Here is a 20,444-nt window from a genome sequence, read left to right as displayed (position 1 = left end):
TTGTTATACCTCTCAGTAATTCATTGCTGCCAACTTCATTCCCTTTTCTCTGCCTGCATTTTAATTGAAACAACATTTATATTTCTGAGCCAGGATCTGTCAGAAGTCCCTGTGGCTACTCTGTGGTACAAGCAGCAGCAGACGCAGCTTACCCATATGGTGCGGTGCTTCTTGTAAAATCCATATGGCCTTGTTGAAGGGAGTCCCAGCGGGGATGTGAGGGGTGTTAATACCCTTCAGGCCAGGCCTTTCCCTCCTGGGGCTTCCGTGGCATTGTCAGTGCAATCTGCCAAAGCACACACTTAATTCCTTTTTAATAATCAATTATTTTAGTCCAGGAACCTCTGTTATTTTTCTTAAGAAAAAGACAAACTTTTTTTTCCTAAAAAATGTCTCCAAAAAAGTTTTAACTGCATCTTTAAAAATATTCTAAAGCTTTTTTTTTTTTTTGCATTTGCAGGAAGTACTACAGACTGTGCCAAAGTTCTGTTTCCCCTTTGACGTTGAAAGGTACAGTATAAGTCATCATTTAAAATAACCTTAGCCTAATCTCAGTGAGCACTTTAAAATTATTACATGTGTTTTCTTTATAAAATGAAATGTATTTTTCCCCCATTGCCTCTAACAAAAAAGACTAGAGGTTCAAAATTAAATAATATTTGAAATGGAGAAGCCTTCTAAATCATTATATCTTCTGTTTATTCCACTGTGGCCAGTTAGGATTAGTCTTAAGGTTCCATTTCTTCCTTTTGTTCTTCAGGTACACGTTGTAAGCACTAGGAGAAAAAAACATTAATATGTCCTTTATCAGAGCCTTAGAATTGTGTCTTTTAAAATTAGATGTATATATCCTGGTTTCTATCTCACTTCACCCTGATTGAAAAGACCATCTGTGTGATATTGTAAAACTCATGGCTGGTTGTCTCCCAAGAATAGCTTTATAGAAATCGTGCAATATTATGGAAGGCTGCAGAGAAACCCTCTTACCTAGCAGTTTTGAAAATCTCATTATGTTTGTATTTTACTGAACAAATGCTGGATGAATAGAGTATTACCTGTGTGTAACTGGAATGTCACAGAATATATAGCCCTTTGAGCATAATAACAGATCATTTATTGTTTTTCATGTGATTTTCATACCCTATTATCAGTTTTCTTTAAGGGTATGCTGTGAGGTGGTATTAAAAGAAAATTTATTTTAGGAAAATATTTTGCTAAAAGTAGAGATTAGTAAAAATCTAAAATTTTACAGTGTTAAAGATAAAAAAGCCTTTCGAACGATGGGCTAATTGATAGTAATAAGTACTGCTGGTGAATGATGCCCCTTGTTTTACCTCTTTTCTGGGGAATCACTTGTGCCTGCTAAAGTTGCAATTTCCAAATTAATAGCAAAGATGAAATAAAGGAAGAAAAGCTATGGAAGTAAATTGTGAACATTGGGCACTAGAGGGCACAGGAGACACTAGAGGTTGTTTGTGAAGTTTGTAAAAGTTAAAAAAACAAAAACAAACCTGTCCCCATAAAACTGTGTTTGTTAAATATTCAGCATTTGAACTGCAGTATTTCCTGACAATTGAAAATGATTTGTAGTATTGGTGCAGTAGGGGTAAGTAGCTTGTTTCCTCATACATAATTCCTGTGGCTATTTCAAAGCCAAAGTTTAGGTGTCCTGGAAACTTTATTTTGGGACAAGGAAGCAGATGTTCAGTTATTGTTGTCTAATGGCAAAGTTATGGCCAGTAACAGGAAATATATTTGTATATTTTAAATAATAGTAAAGGTTCAGCGTAATGATTTATACTGCACCTTACATGGCAGTGTGACACGTATGATGATACTTAGTTCACGTTAGCTCAGATTCTTTGTAGTAAGCTTTTTTTTATAGAAATTGTATTCTTATTTTGTACTTGGAAATTTATTACCAGGATACAGGTAGCTCTAGAAGAGAATGCTAAAAAATTGCCAATAGTAATTTGTATGGTACTTTATTGGGTGAGAATGTCAACAGAAGAAGCAATTAAACAGAGTTGGTGGTGGCTGCCAGTAGGCTGTGCAGCAACACGCTGTGCTGTGTGAGAAGCCTTAGAGTCACCTGGAGGAGAGGCTGGGGAGGGGCGGACCGTCGTATGACCAGCTTCTCACCTCCCCGGTTCCATTAGTAGTACGTTCGGAATTTATGAAATATTTGATAAGTACTTTCAAGCATGTGAAAACTTACGGTAAGATACCTTATGATTCCCTAGTAAGGGATTAGAATATGCTGAATTGCTCAGTCCATAAGGCGTTTCAACCTATTTTGGTACTTGCTTCATGATTTAGTTTGCACATTTCACGCTCATTTTAGTTTTTAAAACGTCATTCTATCTTTGAGAACCAACTGATTGGAAAGGTGAAAACAATGCCACACATACATCTATTCTTGCATTTGCTTTTCTCTAAGAAAATTCTCACACAAGGCTTAAAGTGTTATAATACTGCTGTATTTTAGAGTGTCTCAGAATCAAGTCGGACAGCACTTTGCCTTTGTACTGACAGACATTGAAAGTAAACAGAGGTTTGGATTCTGCCGACTCACATCGGGAGGGAAAATCTGCTTATGCATCCTCAGGTAAGTATTTGTAGTAAAAAATAAAATTGGAGGCACGATAGATTAACGGTGTCTTTCTTTTGTACTTTGCTATGCTTGGGATGCTTAAAAATATGCTTATATATACTTTTAATTGTTTTATTTAAATCCAACTAAGTTGAAAAATAATTTTATTTACTCTCTATATATGGCATCAATTTGGTTTAAAGATATACCAGTAAGAGTAGAATTTTGCTTCAAAGAATTGGCTCCTTCTTTTTTTTTTAATCTATTGAAGTATAGTAGATTTACAATATTGTGTTAGAATTGGCCCTTTTAAAGATTAGTTTTTGTGGGTTTATTTTTGAAAAATTAAGATATGAGGTCAGATAATATATGCTTCACATATTAAGTGGGATGCAAAAAATTCAGTTAAGTTAATATGTGTTGTATTGCTGACCCAGAACTTGGATTTTTGAAAGTGAATTGTTGGTTGTAGGTAAAGGTTGCAAGCTGGTGATTCTGGGCAGAAGTGTTTAGAGGTGTTTTATTTGGCCTCATGGTGTTTAAAAAATTTTAGAAGGTGTTTCTAACCTTATAAATTTTAGTGAAATTTTGCATAAAGTTCACGTTTTTCGTTCCTTTTGCTAGCGCTGGTCTTGCTGTCCCAGCAACACTGAGCTGGTGCTGAGCAGCAGGTGTCTCCTTGTGTCAGGAGTCTGCTTGTTTCACAAGCCCTGCCTGTCCGCCTCCATCACTTACCTGGTTGGCCTGGACTCACTCGGCAGACAGTTGAGAGCGCGTCTCTCTGTCTGTGGACCTTGGGTTTGAGTTGCTAGTGCTGAGGAGGACGGTCCGGAAGGTTAGCTTCCCTTTAATATGTCCTGATGACTCAGAAATGTAGGTGTGTTCTATACAAATAGGACTCTATACTGTGATGACAATACGGATATTGGTCAAGCTAGATTCTATAGAAATGTTTATAGTAAAAGAAATAACATTAAATTTAATGTTCATTTGCTTTTTAGCTACATTCCTCTCAATCTTTGAGGGTTAAGTTATAAATTCTACTCAGAATATCTTTTCATTAAAAAGTCAAATTTACAGAAAAGTTTCGAGAATAGTACCATGAGCTCTTGTCTACACATCCCCTAGATTCACAGTTGTTAGCCTGCTTCTTTCTCTCCCCACCTCCCCCCACTCTCTCAGTGTACACACGCGCACACACACACACACGCATGTGCACGCATGCATGCACGCACACACAAATTCTGTATGTCTCTCTGTTGTAGTATTGTTTTTGCTGACCCATTTGAGAGTAAGTTACAGACATCATTCTTATGTAATATTTGAATCTATTTTACATAAATTAATTATGATATCCATAATTAAAGAGTCTAAATCTTTGTTTTGAACTCTTAACATACTTTGAATACAATGAACCTATTAATAATTAGCACGTTTTTAAATTTTCACAATAGTCCCTGTGAATGGGCTTGTAGAATAAACATTCTTAGCCATTTCTGTTTCAATTTAGGAAAGCCATTGTTAACCTCGAAATATTTACACAAAATATGAACTATAGCTATTTGTTAAATGATTGAAGGGTTAGTATCGTGTCTGTATCTCCAAACCAGTTGTCATTAATTTGTAGGAAGCAGATTCTAGAGCAGTTACCATATCAGGTTACTTTTATGTAGTTCTCAAACCCGTCTGGGTGGAAGGAGACTTGAATGTTGTCGTTCTACATTAAGAACAGTCTCACCCGCAGAAAATATGGTTCACTTATATCAGTGTAATAAAAACCAAAAAAATCGTCTATGCCAATAAAGAAAACCTTTCACAGTAAGCATTATTGGTTATTTAGTCTTTTTAAAAAGAGTAAATGTTCCTTTTGTTATTTGACGGTGCTTTCCAGTAGATAAGAAATAGTAGGTATCAAAGCTTTATGAAAAACTGTGGAGGAGAGTGAGAATCTTAAATTGAGAAAATTCTATCCTACAGCTTATTTTTTCCTAGAAAATTAAAAGACTGCCATCTCATAGATGTTAATGGCATGTCTCAGTCACTGTCCTGGAAAGTAGTATGCAACGGTGTTCTTTGAGAATAGCCAATTTAGAGACTAGCCAGTAAATTAGAGAACAGAGAATTAAAATATAATCAAATTCAGCAGTTTATTTAGAAAGTTGTGATGGGTAGGTAAATACCTATTTTAAGGTGTAATCGGTGTATGTCTGTGAAAATAATTTTGGCAAATCTCGGTGAGTGCTGTAGTGAGAGGAATAATGGTGTTTTGGGTTCTGGTTTGTCCACGGACTACACTGAGTCTTCACCACTTTCGATTGAACTTCATACGTGTTGAAAGGAAGGATGGGACTCTAAACGTGCTAGAAGAGATTGTTGTTGATTTTTAAAAACTACTGTAACTGTGAGAGCCTTTGAATCCTGACATTGAATCCTGAAGCCAAAAACGTTGGCATCCTTTGACTACATAATGACGAAAACTTCTGTTTGGTGACAAATATAGTAAGGAAATTGAATATTCCAATAATAAGCTGGTAGGACTATATTTACAACCACTGTGACAGAGAGTTAATCACCATAGAGTATAATAAGAGAGAGAAACAACCCAATAGAAAAATACGTAAAGCATCTGAACGGCATATTCACAGAGGAAATGTGAATAGCGTATATATACATATATGTGTGTGTGTGTGTATACACACACACACACACACACATCACCTGTGAATGATGCTCAGCCTTACTAAAGGTAAAAGAAACGAGCACATTACGATGGGCAGAAATGAAAAACTAAAAATAAAAAGCATGAGGGGAAATAGATATTTCATGTGCTGCTTGTAGGACTGTAAAATGACATGACTTTTTGAAGGGGGATTTAAAAATATCTATCAGATTTTTAAAGTCTCCTTCTCCTTGACTCAGTTAATTCCAGTTCTTGAAATTTAAATCTCAGGAATATTCCCAGTGGTGAGTAGTAAAGTGTGAGCAAAGTTATTTATTATGACATGGTTTATAAGAGCAAAACCACTGGATGTAGATGTCTCTCAGGAGGAACTGATTAGGTGCTTTAGGGCCCATTCCCCAGGCTCCACTCTGTGCCCCCTCCCTGCCGGAATGCTATCTGTGCTGTTCACTGATGCGTTGTATTCCCAGTGCCTACAAGAGTAAACTCTTAATAGATATTTGTTGAATAAATACGTTAATGAATTAATGGCTAGTACAATGGAATATTATTTATCTGTTAGGAAAAATTATACACACAGATACTGACTTGGAGAAATGTTTATGATATATTGTGAAATGATGAAAAGTTTCAAGGTAATATTTATAGTGTGTTCTTACATTTGTAAAGAACAAGTTATATGTATATATAAATGTATATTTTAAGGAGTAGTCAATAACAGATTTATATATTAATATATGATTGTATATACTTATAAAAGGATAGATCTCTAATTCTTTGACTTTGTACACTTCAGCATTCATCTACTTTTTGCAGTGAGCAAAAGTAATTTTAATCAGTTTTTCCTGCACTAAAATTCTGAGATGTCAGGACTATATAAAGAGCATATTAAAAATGTGTGGGAATTTACCCAGATCATCTTTTGTCAGGTAAGACAACCAGGACAGGAAATGGTCCTACAAGTGTGTTTTCGTGGAGATACTCCAAAGGCAGCAGCTGGTCATTGTTGACTAGCAGAATTAAGAATGGGAAGGGAACAGGCATTTCATTCTACACGCTTGAAATTTGGAATCACAGTGCAAAAGAATGATCTTTGGAAGACAAAAAAATATTACTTGTGAGGTGACCTTCCCATCACCATCTTAGAGCCAGATATTAGTGTTTTTCTGTAATTTCAACACAGAATGTTCAACGTGGTGGAAATGCTTTGTGAGAGGACAGGAGAAATGTGACTACACCTACAATTTATTTTCTATTATTTTTTCTCTTCCAACAACACTCAATTTCATCGTATCCTTAAGATGTAGTAGGAGAAAGTTTGTTTAGCTTCATATAAAACCAAGACTTAGAATTTAGTCATTTTTGAAGGGTTGTGGGAAGGGAAGGTAGAAGCAGCAAACGAATTATTCATGGGATTGGTTGGGGCAATCAGGTCTCTTCCTTTAAAGGCCAATTTCTTGAATTCCAGACTCTGCTGCTTCCAGGGGTTCTGTGAGAGAAGGCCACCTCTGCTAGTGTTCTGAGTGTTCACTGGTGGCTGCCAGGGCTTTAGAGTAATGTTTGCATTCAGTGTTTTGGGAATGTCCTGGTCCTCTTAGAATTCAGGCTTAATTCTAAGTCCTAAATTCTAAGGCTTCTTAGAATTAAGCATTAATAGGGCTAAAATTTATTGAGAAAAATGACAAAATACTTGAATAAGCAAGACACAGAAATATGTGTCTTTAACCATGCTTTTCTGTTAACAAAAGTAATTTATTTTACTATAGAAAAATTGGAAGAAAATAAAGAAAAAGAAAGTAAAGGCACTTATATTTGTAAAACATAATCATTGCTTAAATTTTGGTATTCATTCTAGACTTATTTCCATGTCTTGTTAAGACACATTTATAAATCTTTCTATTGGATAGCAAACTAAATATTTAACTGTAGTGTTTATTCACAGTTGGTAAAGTGAATGAATATGTATAGAAGCAGTTAATAAATTGAAAAAGCTTCTGTGGCTTTCATATTATCCACTGTAAGTGCTGAGAATTTTTGTACATGCTTAATCTGACAATTGGTCATTTCACTTCTTTTTCTTAAAAGTTGAGATTTAGCATAAAGATGATTTCCTTTCTGATTATAGTTTTTAAAACTAGTTACTTATTTCTTTACCTGGAGTATATTATGACTTTCAAATATGAAAAAATTTTAGCGTCTTTTTCTTGAAGCTGTCTTTTGTGAAAAATTAGTGCATTTATATTGAAACACACTACATTTTTAGTTATTGTTGCGAGATAATACTGGATTGATTATTCAGAGGTCATTTTTAGTATCAGTGATTTAAGATTCTTAGATAGAAATTAATAATTTCTCCTGTTGTCTTTATATCCTGTTAAACACTAAAATTTTTTATTGTGATCAACTATATATCTTCATCAAAAAACTCTTCATTTAAAAAAAAAACTCTTCATTTATTTTACCTTCTAATGTTTGAGTTTGTGTTTTAATGATCTAAATTTTAAAAGAAAAGTATAAATATCTCTTGAGTTTTTGTTGACATCGAACAGTTTAAAATATTTTAGGTCCCTAAAGAGTAGTCATAATGAAAATGGGATACATTTAAGGATGTTTAAGATTTTTTAATACAAAGTAAAATTAAATACAAATTGGTAGTAAATTTTCATTAGAAAAGCAAAAAATAACTCTGAGTGTTGGATTTCTTGAATAACTAAGACTTTTAGGTTAGAGATGACAATGATAATACTAATAATAACACATAAATTAATAACATCATTTAGTGTTTGTTTACTATAAGCGAGGCATTTTGCTAAGTGATTTATATACATTATTAATAAAAACTACTCTATGCCTTAGAGTTATGAGCTAGAAAATTTTCACATAAAGCTTTAAAGCTACTTTTCATCCTGGATGATGCCATTATATAAGACTTGAAAGTAATTTAGATTTACCTTAGAGTTCTAAGCTAGAAAATTTGCACACAATGCTCTCAAAAACCATGGGTTCTTCTTTGACTGGATTTATGCTATTATAAGTTTTGAAAGTAAGTGTATTTAATTTGTATTTGTTTCATTCTCTCTGTAGAAGAAATATTACAATTCAGGTTTATTTAATATAAAAGTCAATATTTAATTTTGAATTTTTGTATGCTTTAGCCTTTTCTATGGCATGTCTCTCCTACTTTAACAAGATTTCAAAAATACCCTGAGGGCTTCCCTGGTGGCGCAGTGGTTGAGAGTCCGCCTGCCGATGCAGGGGACACAGGGGACACGGGTTCATGCCCCGGTCCGGGAAGATCCCACGTGCCGCGGAGCGGCTGGGCCCGGGAGCCATGGCCGCTGAGCTTGCGCGTCCAGAGCCTGTGCTCCGCAACGGGAGAGGCCACAACAGTGAGAGGCCTGCGTACCGCAAAACAAAACAAAACAAACAAACCCTGAGATATTACTAATTTAAATCATGCCATTGTTTGTATTTAGAATTGCTTTCGTATAATAGCAAAAATGCAAGAAGTAACTTTTCCCCTAATTTGATTAACATAATTTTACAACTATAAAGTTGTCGCCAAGGGTTCAAAATTAAATACTGTCATAAGGAAGACAGTTTGATGTTTGGGGCCTTTGTAGTCCTCCCTGCCCACATCCCCTGTAACTCATACCAAACTTGAGGCTTTCACACTCTTCCTTGAAGCAAGTCCCTTAGAAGCAGAATGTTTCAATTTTACACATTTTGTGTCAATTTTCCAGGCAGAAAAACAGCCTCTAGACATTAGACATTTTTCTACGGAAAGGCAGTTTCCTTCGTTTTATTTGATTACTCTAAGTTAGGTTCCTGCTGAGCACTTAGACTGTTAGTGGTTACCTGACTGTTTGACAAAAAACATTTCCTTTCCTTTATTTAACCTTTGACTTTTGGATGTAAAAGTTTTATCAGCTCGATAGTGGAAGCCAAGTGTGAGGGAAGTCTCGCATGGCTTTACATATACATCTGTCCTTTGCCTTATGTCTTTATGAAAAATTAAGGAAATAATCTTAGGAGATGCTTTGACTTTCGTTTTAAAATAATTGGCCTTCATGTATTTGTTTTACATTTATGTATGTTTACAAGACTATGAAAGTCCCAGGAATCCTTTGTTAAAGAACTACATTTTCAGTTTTATAAAATTCAAGTAAAGTGTCTTATTTAGTCATTATATGTTGAATACATTTTTTAAAACTTTCTGGGATTTTTGTGTTTGGTTGTACAAAAACAGATTGGGACTGTAAAATTTAGTGAAAACTATTTTAACTTAACGACCATCAGCTTAGGAGCTTATACATTAGTTAAAAATTAATTGCCTTGAACTTATGTTGTTTGAAAAGTATCTAAAAACCACAAAAATAAAAACATGAGAATAACATTTCTTACCTGAGCAAGATAAGCTTGTATAATTTATAATATTTATTTTATATCTATGTGTGTATGTATTTTTTTGGCACACGTTTTATCTTTAAACTGTGCAATGGAATCTTGTTAAAATATTTGAATTATTGACTACTTTGTGTACCCCGGACCATTTTCTTGTCATATAAAAAAGTAAGCAGGACTTCCTGTTGAATAGTTGCACCATACCAGGGGTTGTGAATTCAGTTACCTGTAGGGACAAGATAAGGGCCTAAAATGAGATAAGCAGGTTTGGCTGACAGTAGGAAATTGGGGTGATCCAAATAAATAACACATGCCCCATCCAAAGACAGAAGCTGTTACCCAGCTTTAGGTATTTGTTGCAAAGTTAAAATACTGGTTACAGTATTTTACCAGTATTGCCAGTTCTTTTGATTTTTAAGAGAAGAAATCTAGATTTTTAAGTGAATTATCTGATTTAGAAGTTGGCCACTTACTCAGTTCAACAACAACAATGGTGCGTTGCCCAAACAGAATATGACTGTGGGCTGGGTATGTCTGCATGTAGCCAGTTTGCACCCTCCGCTCTGGATGCTGTTGTTTATTTGCAACGGAAAATGTCCCTGTTTCCTTGACATCCTAAGAGCGTGACTAGGTTACAGAGTAGTGCCACTTGGATACAAGTGATGTTTTCATTAAAAAAAGATGAATGATATGTACTCTTAAAAAGGAGCTAGTTATCACCAAGAACCAGTACATGTTCACGAAGCAGATTGTGTGTAACTAAACTCAGTTCTTTATGGTGATGGTACTTACTGGTGTATCAGGCAGTGCTGTTGTAGAAATTTGAAAGAGTCTGTCCCATTATCTCTCATGAACACATTATATATAGAGAAAAATGTTGGCTAGACAATAGATAATGCAGTTATGAGTCTTCTTATTGATCGAAATTTACTTAGATGTTGATAGATTTATGTTGTTTGGGCAGAGATCTTGTACCATGTTGCAGGCCATATCCTTCTCAAAATTTTTATCCACAGTGATGAACGTATAAGCAGTACTAAAATCTATAATTAGAAGGAATTACCAATCTGTGAAATGAAAGAGTCAACCAGATGTTTATCTGCTGGGAAATTTGCCCATATGAATAAAATATAATTTAAGAGGCAGAAAGGAAGGTAATGCTCTGAACATTAGTTAAACAAATTTTAGAAGATAGAATTTACTTTAGTGTATAGAAATTATAAGTAGGCTGATTTAAGATTAAACTAGAATGAATGAATTTTGTTCACATTTTATGCAGCTTCCTGAAAACCTCTGGTCATTGGACAATGTTTATTCAAAGGCTGGGTATTATAGAAGTACATGCCTGTATTGGGTGATTGGTAGACCCCTGAGCATGTATTATTGCTCAGAGTTCTAATCTCAGGCTTGCCATTTGGTAGCTTTGTGACCCTGGATAAGTTGTTTTACCTTAGTTTAGTCAAATATACATCATAGTATTATTATAAGAATTAAATGAGAGAACACGTATAAAGTACCTAGCGTATTTTCATACCTATAGTTAGTGCCTAAGAAGTTTTATTCTCTGTACTTCCAGTTATTTTAATGTGTGGAATCTCTGATTCTTAGATTCTGCTCTCTACTCCCTAGATGGGCATAGACCTGACTAGTAAGTCTTACTGTCCAAACAGAAATAACTAAGCATGATGGAGCCTTAGAGATCACTGTGAGAAATATCTCATAGGTGTAAGCCTTGTTGTAATAGTTAAAAAATTATATTAGTCTGATTTATAGCAGTGATCTATATATAATAGAGTCAAGAGTTGAATGAACATGAGAACAAAATCCAGCATCCCTGTATAAAGAACAAACATAGCCTGGTATCAGGATGCAATGCAGTTGAAAGTATTCTTGGAGATAATAAAAAATAATAGTACTTGTAAAATGATACCAAAATACCTAGCACTGTTAAATTTTGAAAAGTGAACTGACTGTTAATCAATTATTAATTCAGTTTGTTTCATTTTCAAAAACAGGTCCATAATCTTACAAATAAATTGTGGGTTTTTTGGTATAAACTAGCTTTTTAATGAAAAATTGGATTCCAGTTTGTTTTCATAATTTGAAAAGAAATTGGAAGGGGAAGATAATCGATGAAAAGTAATAACGTAAAGATGAGAAAACCAGAACATTTGGTCTAGAAAAAAGAGATTCTCTCACTTTGCAATAACTTATAATTATGAGATATTTATTACATATCTTATTTTTATAGTGAACCAGGAAGGAAGTTTAAACAAGGTTCCACATTATTTGAGTAAGGTGAAAATGACAGTATAAGGATTAACAGGTAGACATGCAAACCACCTAAAGTCAATAAATCTTGCTTTATCTTAAGATTCTTGAGAGCAGGATAGAAACAGACCTGCATGTTCCTTGAATAGATTAGGTCTCATCTCATCTGAGCATATAGATCTGAATTACATAACACATCGACATTTTCTTGAAATAGCAATTTCTTCAGGCTGTTAAAAGTTGAAATGTGACTATGAAGTGACTTCAAATGAAAGAAATTGTACTGTATCCAAGGAACTACAGTGTGTCTTAGCAGGACATCCTCCATGAAAATTATTTCATTGAGTTATAATGAGTATGGAAAATACGATGTGGTAATTTGCATGATATTGAGTTGATAATCTAAAAACAGTATTAGTAATGTTTAAGGGTTTTTTTTTTGTAAGCAAAAGGTATGGTAGAAAGTAGATTAGCTATCTAAGCACTAGGGTTAGAAGAGTTGAGTAACTTAAACGTGAAAATTGAGATTACCTATGCTAACTTCTGATTCTTAGATTTTCCCCAAACCGTCAGAGCTTTGGCACATACTCACCCAGGTTTTTCGAGACTCCCACATGAGGCTGTCAGCTTGTTGCAACCCCCTGTCCCAGAAAATCCTACCCAATGCCCTCATCCCTGTTTCCATCTGGACTGGTTGCTTACCAGGCTTTGGCACATTTATCCTTAGACTTACCTGTTCTTCCCTGGAATTCAGTTTCTTGTCTCTATATCCCCATATTCCTCCTTTCTACCTCACTCTTGCATTTTGTCGCTTCCCAAGAATATTATGGAGAAGGTAAATTTTTGAGTTCTAGAAAGACTGAAACTGCTATTAGTCTATCCCCAAACTTGATTGATAGTTTCTCTGGACAAAGAATTCTAGGTTGCAAGGGATTTAACCTCTGCCTTTTGGAGGCATTATCTTCTGACTTCCCAGAATTGCTGTTGAGACAGAGGTTCAGGGACATTTTGGATTTGATGCCTTCGTACGCTACCTGTTTTGTCTCTTTGGAAATTCTTAGGTGCTTCTCTGTTGCCCCTGTTCTGCAATTTCACTGTGATACTCTGGTTTGGCTCATTTATTTTACAGTTACCCCAGTGGCACTTTCAATGTGGAAACTCATGTCTAAAGTTCCGGGATTTTTCTAGTAATTTTTTTTTTTTTTGGCGGTACGCGGGCCTCTCACTGTTGTGGCCTCTTCCGTTGCGGAGCACAGGCTCCGGACACGCAGGCTCAGCGGCCATGGCTCACGGGCCCAGCCGCCCCGCGGCATGTGGGATCTTCCTAGACCGGGGCACGAACCCGTGTCCCCTGCATCGGCAGGCGGACTCTCAACCACTGCACCACCAGGGAAGCCCTCTAGTAATTTTTAAAATGAAATTTTCATTTCTTTTTTCCCCTCTTTTTTTTTTAGAACCAGTATTAGTCAACTACATGATAGTCGAGGTTGATACACTGATATTTTAATATTTACTCTTATTTTCTATCTGTTTATCTCTTTATCCTAGTTCCTAAGAGATATTCTTCATTTAGGTTCTAATCTTTCTATGGATTTTTCTTTTTTTTTTTTTTTTTGCGGTACGTGGGCCTTTCACTGTTGTGGCCTCTCCCGTTGCAGAGCACAGGCTCCGGACACGCAGGCTCAGCGGCCATGGCTCACGGGCCCAGCCGCTCCATGCATGTGGGATCTTCCCGGACCGGGGCACGAACCCATGTCCCCTGCATTGGCAGGCGGACTCTCAACCACTGCGCCACCAGGGAAGCCCCCTTTCTATTGATTTTAATTTTTTTTAGCATTTGTATTTTGAATTTATAAGAACTTGTTCTTATTGTCTAAAAATTTATTTTTTCACTTCTTTCTCCTTTTTTATATTTCATTTTGTTTAAAAGCATCCTGTTCTTCCCATCTTGCCCCTCGGTTCTTCATGACCTTTTTTGTTGTCTTAGATTCCATATATATACGGTATTTGTTTTTCTCTTTCTGACTTACTTCACTCTTTATGACAGACTCTAGGTCCATCCACCTCACTACAGTAACTCAATTACGTTTCTTTTTATGGCTGAGTAATATTCCATTGTATATATGTGCCACATCTTCTTTAGCCATTCATCTGTCGATGGACACTTAGGTTGCTTCCATATATACACTACCAAACGTAAAATAGATAGCTAGTGGGAAGCAGCCGCATAGCACAGGGAGATCAGCTCGGTTCTTTGTGACCACCTAGAGGGGTGGGATAGGGAGGGTGGGAGGGAGGGAGACGCAAGAGGGAAGAGATATGGGGACATATGTATAACTGATTCACTTTGTTATAAAGCAGAAACTAACACACCATTGTAAAGCAATTATACTCCAATAAAGATGTTAAAAAATTAAAAAAAATAAAATAAATACTAGATTAGAACAATGAAAAAAAAAGCTTCCTGTTCTTTATTCAGCTCCTGTGGATATTAATGATAATTTCTGAAACTTTCACCTGGTGTTTGTATTGTCTTTGTTTACTTGGAGTTCCTTTTATGTTTGTATTGGTGTCTGTATTTCCTCAAATATCTGGTGGTTGGACCGTTAATTTATATTTAAGATAGAGGCACTAAACTGAATTAGCATCATTGTATGTGCAGTGGTTAGTTTCACAAGAAAATATAGGGCCTTTGAGGTGTTTTCTTCCTTTGAGAAATTCCCAGATCAGTGTCTCAGGATGCTGTGGGGGCCAGTCTATTGGCTAATGGTCATTTTCCCTTCTCTTGACACTCAGGTTTTGGTTTTCTCTTTTCTGCAAAGTCAGTTATTCTTTGCTTGCTTACCACCTTTACAAAGCCATTCACCTTTGTTGCTTTCTATTGCATTTGCCTTGTCCTCATTAATTTATACCCTTTTTATTTATTTACAGTCATTTTAGTGGCATTTCCAAAGGGCACAGAGATAAATGGATGTACTACTCAATATGCTAGATTTAATGAAAAGTTGGTAGATATTTTAAAATATGATAGGTCTCTTTTGTATCATTACTTACTATTTATAATGATCATTTTAAAGAACTCTATAGCATTCTGCTGAGTAAGGATGCTGTCATTTACCTGACTGTTCTTTTGTTATGACTTCAGGCAACTCCTAATTAAAAAGCATCATTCATGGTCACTAATAAATCAGACATTAAATGAAAAAAATGCAGAAAGAATGCTGTTTTTCTAAGCTCTAGTCATTGATTATGAAATCTGTTTTGTGTATCTGTACTCTTGTCAGTATATAATTGTGTAGTAAAAGTATCACACTTTTTTCTCTTAAAAAGTAGTCTGTTGCAGTCATTCTTTGAAGAAAAAAATGAATATTTGTTAACTGATAATTAACTACACTGGTGTGTGTTGTGATTTACTCTTATATGTGAAAAGTGTACATTTTAATAAACAATTAAAAACTTTGGATAGATTTTAAATATACATACCTTAATTTGTTGAAAAGGAGTACAGATTTTATTTTGTACAATTGATTTTTGGATTTAGTATTTTGCTTTCATAAAATTAATTATATTTGTATCTAGCAAAATGAATCAAAATGATTTTTAAATTATACGTGTTTTTGATACTTAAATGCTATTTATAATATTTATAATTTTTAAAATAGGCTTTCTTGTACTGATATTTATTTTGAAATTTACCATCCTACGTAAACATCAATTTCCAAAGAATTGATTTAATTAATAAGCACATAATTCTATTTTTTATATATTTAATCCAGTAATATTTAAAAAGAAATGATTATATCTTTGTTTTAAAAGCTTTTTAAAATTAGTTTTTATTTGATATTATCTTATTACAGTGGTTAATTTTTATTCTATGAGTGCTTTTGGTGCACTCATACCATGCTTACCACACAGTGGGATTAAGTGATTTTTGGTGCTGCTAACATAAAATAGAAGCGTGTAATGAATAACCTTTATAATGGAATTTTGGATTCTGATTACTTTATGAAAACTAATAGTACATTATATGTAAAATTTTACTGTAACAGTAAAGAGAACATGGGTATAGTTCTTTTTTGCCCTCCAGGATCAACCTGTTTGAAATAATCTAGATTTGATGTTATTTTGCCATCTTGTTTCTTGATTCTAAATGATACACACACACACACACACACACACACACACACACATTTTTAAAGTTTTTTGTTTTTTTTTTTTTTACAGTTACCTGCCATGGTTTGAAGTATATTACAAGCTTCTAAATACTCTGGCAGACTACTTGGCTAAGGAACTGGTAAGTCATGTTTTTTCCCCATTTTTTAAATTGTGGTAAAATACACCTAACATGATATTTACCATTTTAACTGTCTTTAAGTGTACAGTTCTGTACCATTAAATACATTCACATTGTTCTGCAGTGATCAGTACCATCATCTTTACAACCTTTTTACTTCCCAAATTGAATCTCTCTACCCATTAAACAGCAACTTCCCATTCCTCCCTGCCCTTGCCAAGTCCCTGGCAACAACCATCATACTACTTTCTGTCTGTCTGCATGGGACCATGTACCTCGTATAAGTAGAATGATATAATATAGATCCTTCTGTGACTGGCATATTTCACTTCATGTTTCAGAGTTCATCCATGTTGTAGTGTATGTCAGAATTTCCTCCCTGTTTGCGGGTGAATAATATTCTGTTATTCACACACCACATTTTGTTTATTCATTCAGACTTAGATGAACACTTGTGTTGCTTCCACCTTTCGGCGGTTGTGAACAAAGCGGCTATGAACGTGGGTGTACAAATAACTGTTTGAGTCCGTGTATTCTTTTGAGTATATTCCCAGAAGTAGAACCGCTGAATAACATGGTAATTCCGTGTTTAACTTTTTGGAGAACTGCCATAACATTTTCCACAGTGGGTGCATCAATTTACATTCCCAGGGGCAATGCACAGGGTTCCAGTTTCCCCATATCCTCCTCAGCAGTTATTTTTTGTTTTCGTTTTGTTTTGTTTTTATAATGGCCATCCTAATGGGTGTGAAGTGGTATATGTTTGTGGCTTTCATGTGCGTTTCCCTAAACATTAGTGAGATAGAGTCTTTTCATGTGCTTATTGGTCATTGTATATCTTCTTTGGAGAATTATTTATTCAGGTCCTTCGCCATTTTTTAATCGGGTCTTCATGTTGTTGTTGAGGAGTGGGAGTTATTTACATATTCAGATATTAATCCTTTTCAGATATATGATTTGCAAATATTTTCTCCCATTCTGTGGGTTGTCTTTTTACTTTGTTGATAGTGTCCTTTGATGCACAAAAGTTTTTAACTTTCATGAAGTCCAATTTATCTGTTTTTGTCTTTTGTTGCTTTGTGCTTTTGGTGTCATGTCAAGAAATAATTTGCAAATCCAATGTCATGCATGAAGCTTTCTTTTTTTCTTCTAAGAATTTTATAACTTTAGCTCTTATATTTATCTTTACACCTTTATTCTTTTTTCTTAAAAATAAAAACAAAACAGAAACTGAAGTTTGCTTTGAATTAATGAACTTCTCTGGGATGATAGTTTGTAAATTTTCCCCTTAATCATTCTTCCCTATTTTAAACAAGGACTAATTTACTAAGATATTAGCTATGCTATTTGATGCAATTTAATTCAAATAAAAGTTTTTTTTAAAAAAAAAGTCTGCAGTGATTGCCTGTTGTTGCTTTCTAATTTTGAAATGTAGGGTATATTTTCTGGTCTCTGACTATCTGCTTAAATTCTTACTTGATACTCCTCCACACTTGAGACTGTATTTTGTTTGGTCATCTGACATTGTGTTTTCTTTGCTTTTAGTTATAGCCTCAGTCTTTCTTTGAACTTTTTCCTTTATCTACACCTAGAATTTTGGTGTTCTTAGTGTTCTTTTCTCTTCTCTCTAGAAATTACTTATGGGCATCTTATGCACATTCTTAGTTGTTAAGTACCACCATATTCTGATCTCTAAGAATGATCTTTCTGAAACCTGATTATATCATTTTACTGCTTGCTTATAATCCTCTCAGTGGTTCCTTTTTTTTCTTAGAATAAAATCTAAACATGTGTGCAGCTTGACATATTAGAAGCTTCATGATCTGCCATCTGATAGTCCTTCTTGGCTTCTCTGCTCCCACTTTTCTACACACAATATACTATCCAATTATTTGGAGCCACTTAAATTTCCTAGAACACTGGTAGAACACTCATCTTTTAAAATTCAGTGTAAATATCTTTAAAAACAGACCTAAACTCAATACAAATACTACTCCAGATACTTTTTATTAAATAGAATTTAAATGTATTATTAATAAATTAAGACACTTCTTTTACTCTTCTAGTGAGCAATCTCCTAATTTGGCAATCAAATTTTATTATTATAACATAATAGCATGTTTTTAGTGTTTGTCAAAAGTCCAGGGTTTGTGTGCATGTGCTGTGTGTGTAAACATTTCCCTCTCTACACTTGATGTACTTCTGTGAAGTATTCATTAGAAGGTCATTTTACACTTGAACAATTTTATATTTAAGCTATTCAGTCATTCATTTTCCTAAGAAAATAACTGGAAATAGCAGTATTCAATTATTGCATCGAAAACCCAAAACCAGAATTCTGCTTCATTATAGTTTCTTGTTCTTTGTGTTTTTGAGTAAACATGTGGAACCAACATTAATTGTATTAGTTGTCCAACTTTTGAATATGTTACCTTCAGAAACTTAATACTTATACTTATTGTATGTCATATGCTCCCTGAGACCATACGTAGTACTGGAATATGTAAAAAAACATACTGTGGTTTCCTGAAGAGAGGAAGTGAGGGAGACTACATTTGTGTTCCTAATTAGAGGAAAAAAAAATTATAAGTTCACAGTATTAATCAATAACTGGAAGTAAATCTATGAGTGTAATAATTTTTCTTTTCATTGTTAATTCAGTGCCACAGGGTATTTAGATTGGAATTTAGATTCACAGTCAGTTATCCTTACCTGATCAGCATTAGGCAACTACAAAGGATGCTTAAAAGCTAGACATTTAAAAAATTTGTTTCCATAAGGATTTTGTATACACAGAACATCACTATCGTCCAGAATATCCTGTGGTACATTTCACTGCTTAAATGGTCAAGTGATGAATGCTTTAGAGTCCTTCTTGTTAGGTCATTCTAAAGAGAATTTCAAATAGGCAGTTTTGTTTTTTTTTAATAGATCTTTATTGGAGTATAATTGCTTCACAATACTGTGTTAGTTTCTGTTGTACAACAGAGTGAATCATCTATATGCATACATATATCCCCATATCCCCTCCCTCCCACCCTCCCTATCCCGCCCCTCTAGGTGGTCACAAAGCACAGAGCTGACCTCCCTGTGCTATTCGGCTGCTTCCCATTAGCTATCTATTTTACATTCGCAGACATAGAGAATGGACTTGAGGACACGGGGGAGAGGGGGAAGCTGGGGTGAAGTGAGAGTAGCATTGACATATATACACTAACGAAAATAGGCAGTTTTGAGTACACACTCTTGCAAGAATTTGTAGAGATCTGAATTATTAAGTTTTCATAGTCAAGTTATGAGAAATTGTGAGAAGTCATGTGTGTCTTGTATCCATATCCCTTAAAATGAATGATTAACTTCTTTGAACAACTGCCTTTACCTTTGGTTTATTCTCCCAACATAAACATTTTAAGAGAGAATAAAAATAACTATGTATATGAGAAGCTACCTTCACGTATTTATTGCTGGATTTGTATGTGTAATTCAGAAAAGTGAGTGTGCACATCAAGGTACATTATTACTGTACAAATCCCATAAAGTAGATGTGTTATATATTTTACGTCATCCCATTTAGCATGGGGCAAATAGTAACTAAGAGCTACTTAGAAAAGAAGTATTTAGAATATTTGCATCTTGCATCAAAGTGGCATCTTAGTACAATAATCTTACTTAAATTGTACCTATTTCTTAAAAACTAGGTTTGTGATTTTAAAATTAAAATGGAAAATGCAAGCATTCCTCTGCACTAAATAGTTGGCCAAGTTGTGAATGCAAAGGAAAAGTTCTTGAAGCAAATTAAAAGTACTACTTCAGTGAACACATGAATGGTAAGAAAGCAAAACAGCCTTATTGCTGATATGGAGAAAGTTTTAGTGGTCTAGATAGAAGATCAAAGCAGCCACAACATTCCTTTAAGCCAAAGCCTCATCCACAGCAAGGTTCTACCTCTCTTCAACTCTGCGAAGGCTGAGAGGGGCGAAGAGGCTGCAGAAGGAAAGACTGAAGCTGGCAGAGGTTGGTTTAATGAGGTTTAAGGAAAGAAGCCATCCGTTTAACATAAAGTGCAAGGTGAAGCAGCAAGTGCTGATGTAGAAGCTGCAGCAAGATCCAGGACATCTCCTAAGATAATTAATGAAGGTGGCTGCACTAAACAACAGATATTCAGTGTAGAGGAAACAGCCTTCTGTTGGAAGAAGATGCAA

The 20,444-nt window shown here is 34.8% G+C and overlaps 1 protein-coding gene across 7 annotated transcripts in view; it reads left to right on the top strand.

The window, feature by feature from the left end:
• The window catches only part of DENND1B (DENN domain containing 1B), a 259,477-nt gene that overhangs the window by 101,210 nt on the left and 137,823 nt on the right, over window positions 1–20,444 (top strand). For 5 of the 7 annotated variants that reach the window (XM_033416652.2, XM_049708637.1, XM_033416648.2 and 2 more), the window contains exons 4-6: window positions 461–510; window positions 2,489–2,608; window positions 16,173–16,242. In XM_033416652.2, coding sequence (XP_033272543.1) covers window positions 461–510; window positions 2,489–2,608; window positions 16,173–16,242 — 240 coding nt within the window. Of the gene's footprint in view, window positions 1–460; window positions 511–2,488; window positions 2,609–16,172; window positions 16,243–20,444 lie in introns of those variants that run through there. The other 2 variants (XM_049708669.1, XM_049708659.1) reach the window with 1 other exon arrangement.

Source organism: Orcinus orca, chromosome 1 (genome assembly GCF_937001465.1).
Source record: "Orcinus orca chromosome 1, mOrcOrc1.1, whole genome shotgun sequence".
Taxonomy (NCBI): Eukaryota; Metazoa; Chordata; class Mammalia; order Artiodactyla; family Delphinidae; genus Orcinus; species Orcinus orca.
This window is presented reverse-complemented; position numbering and strand designations above follow the sequence as displayed.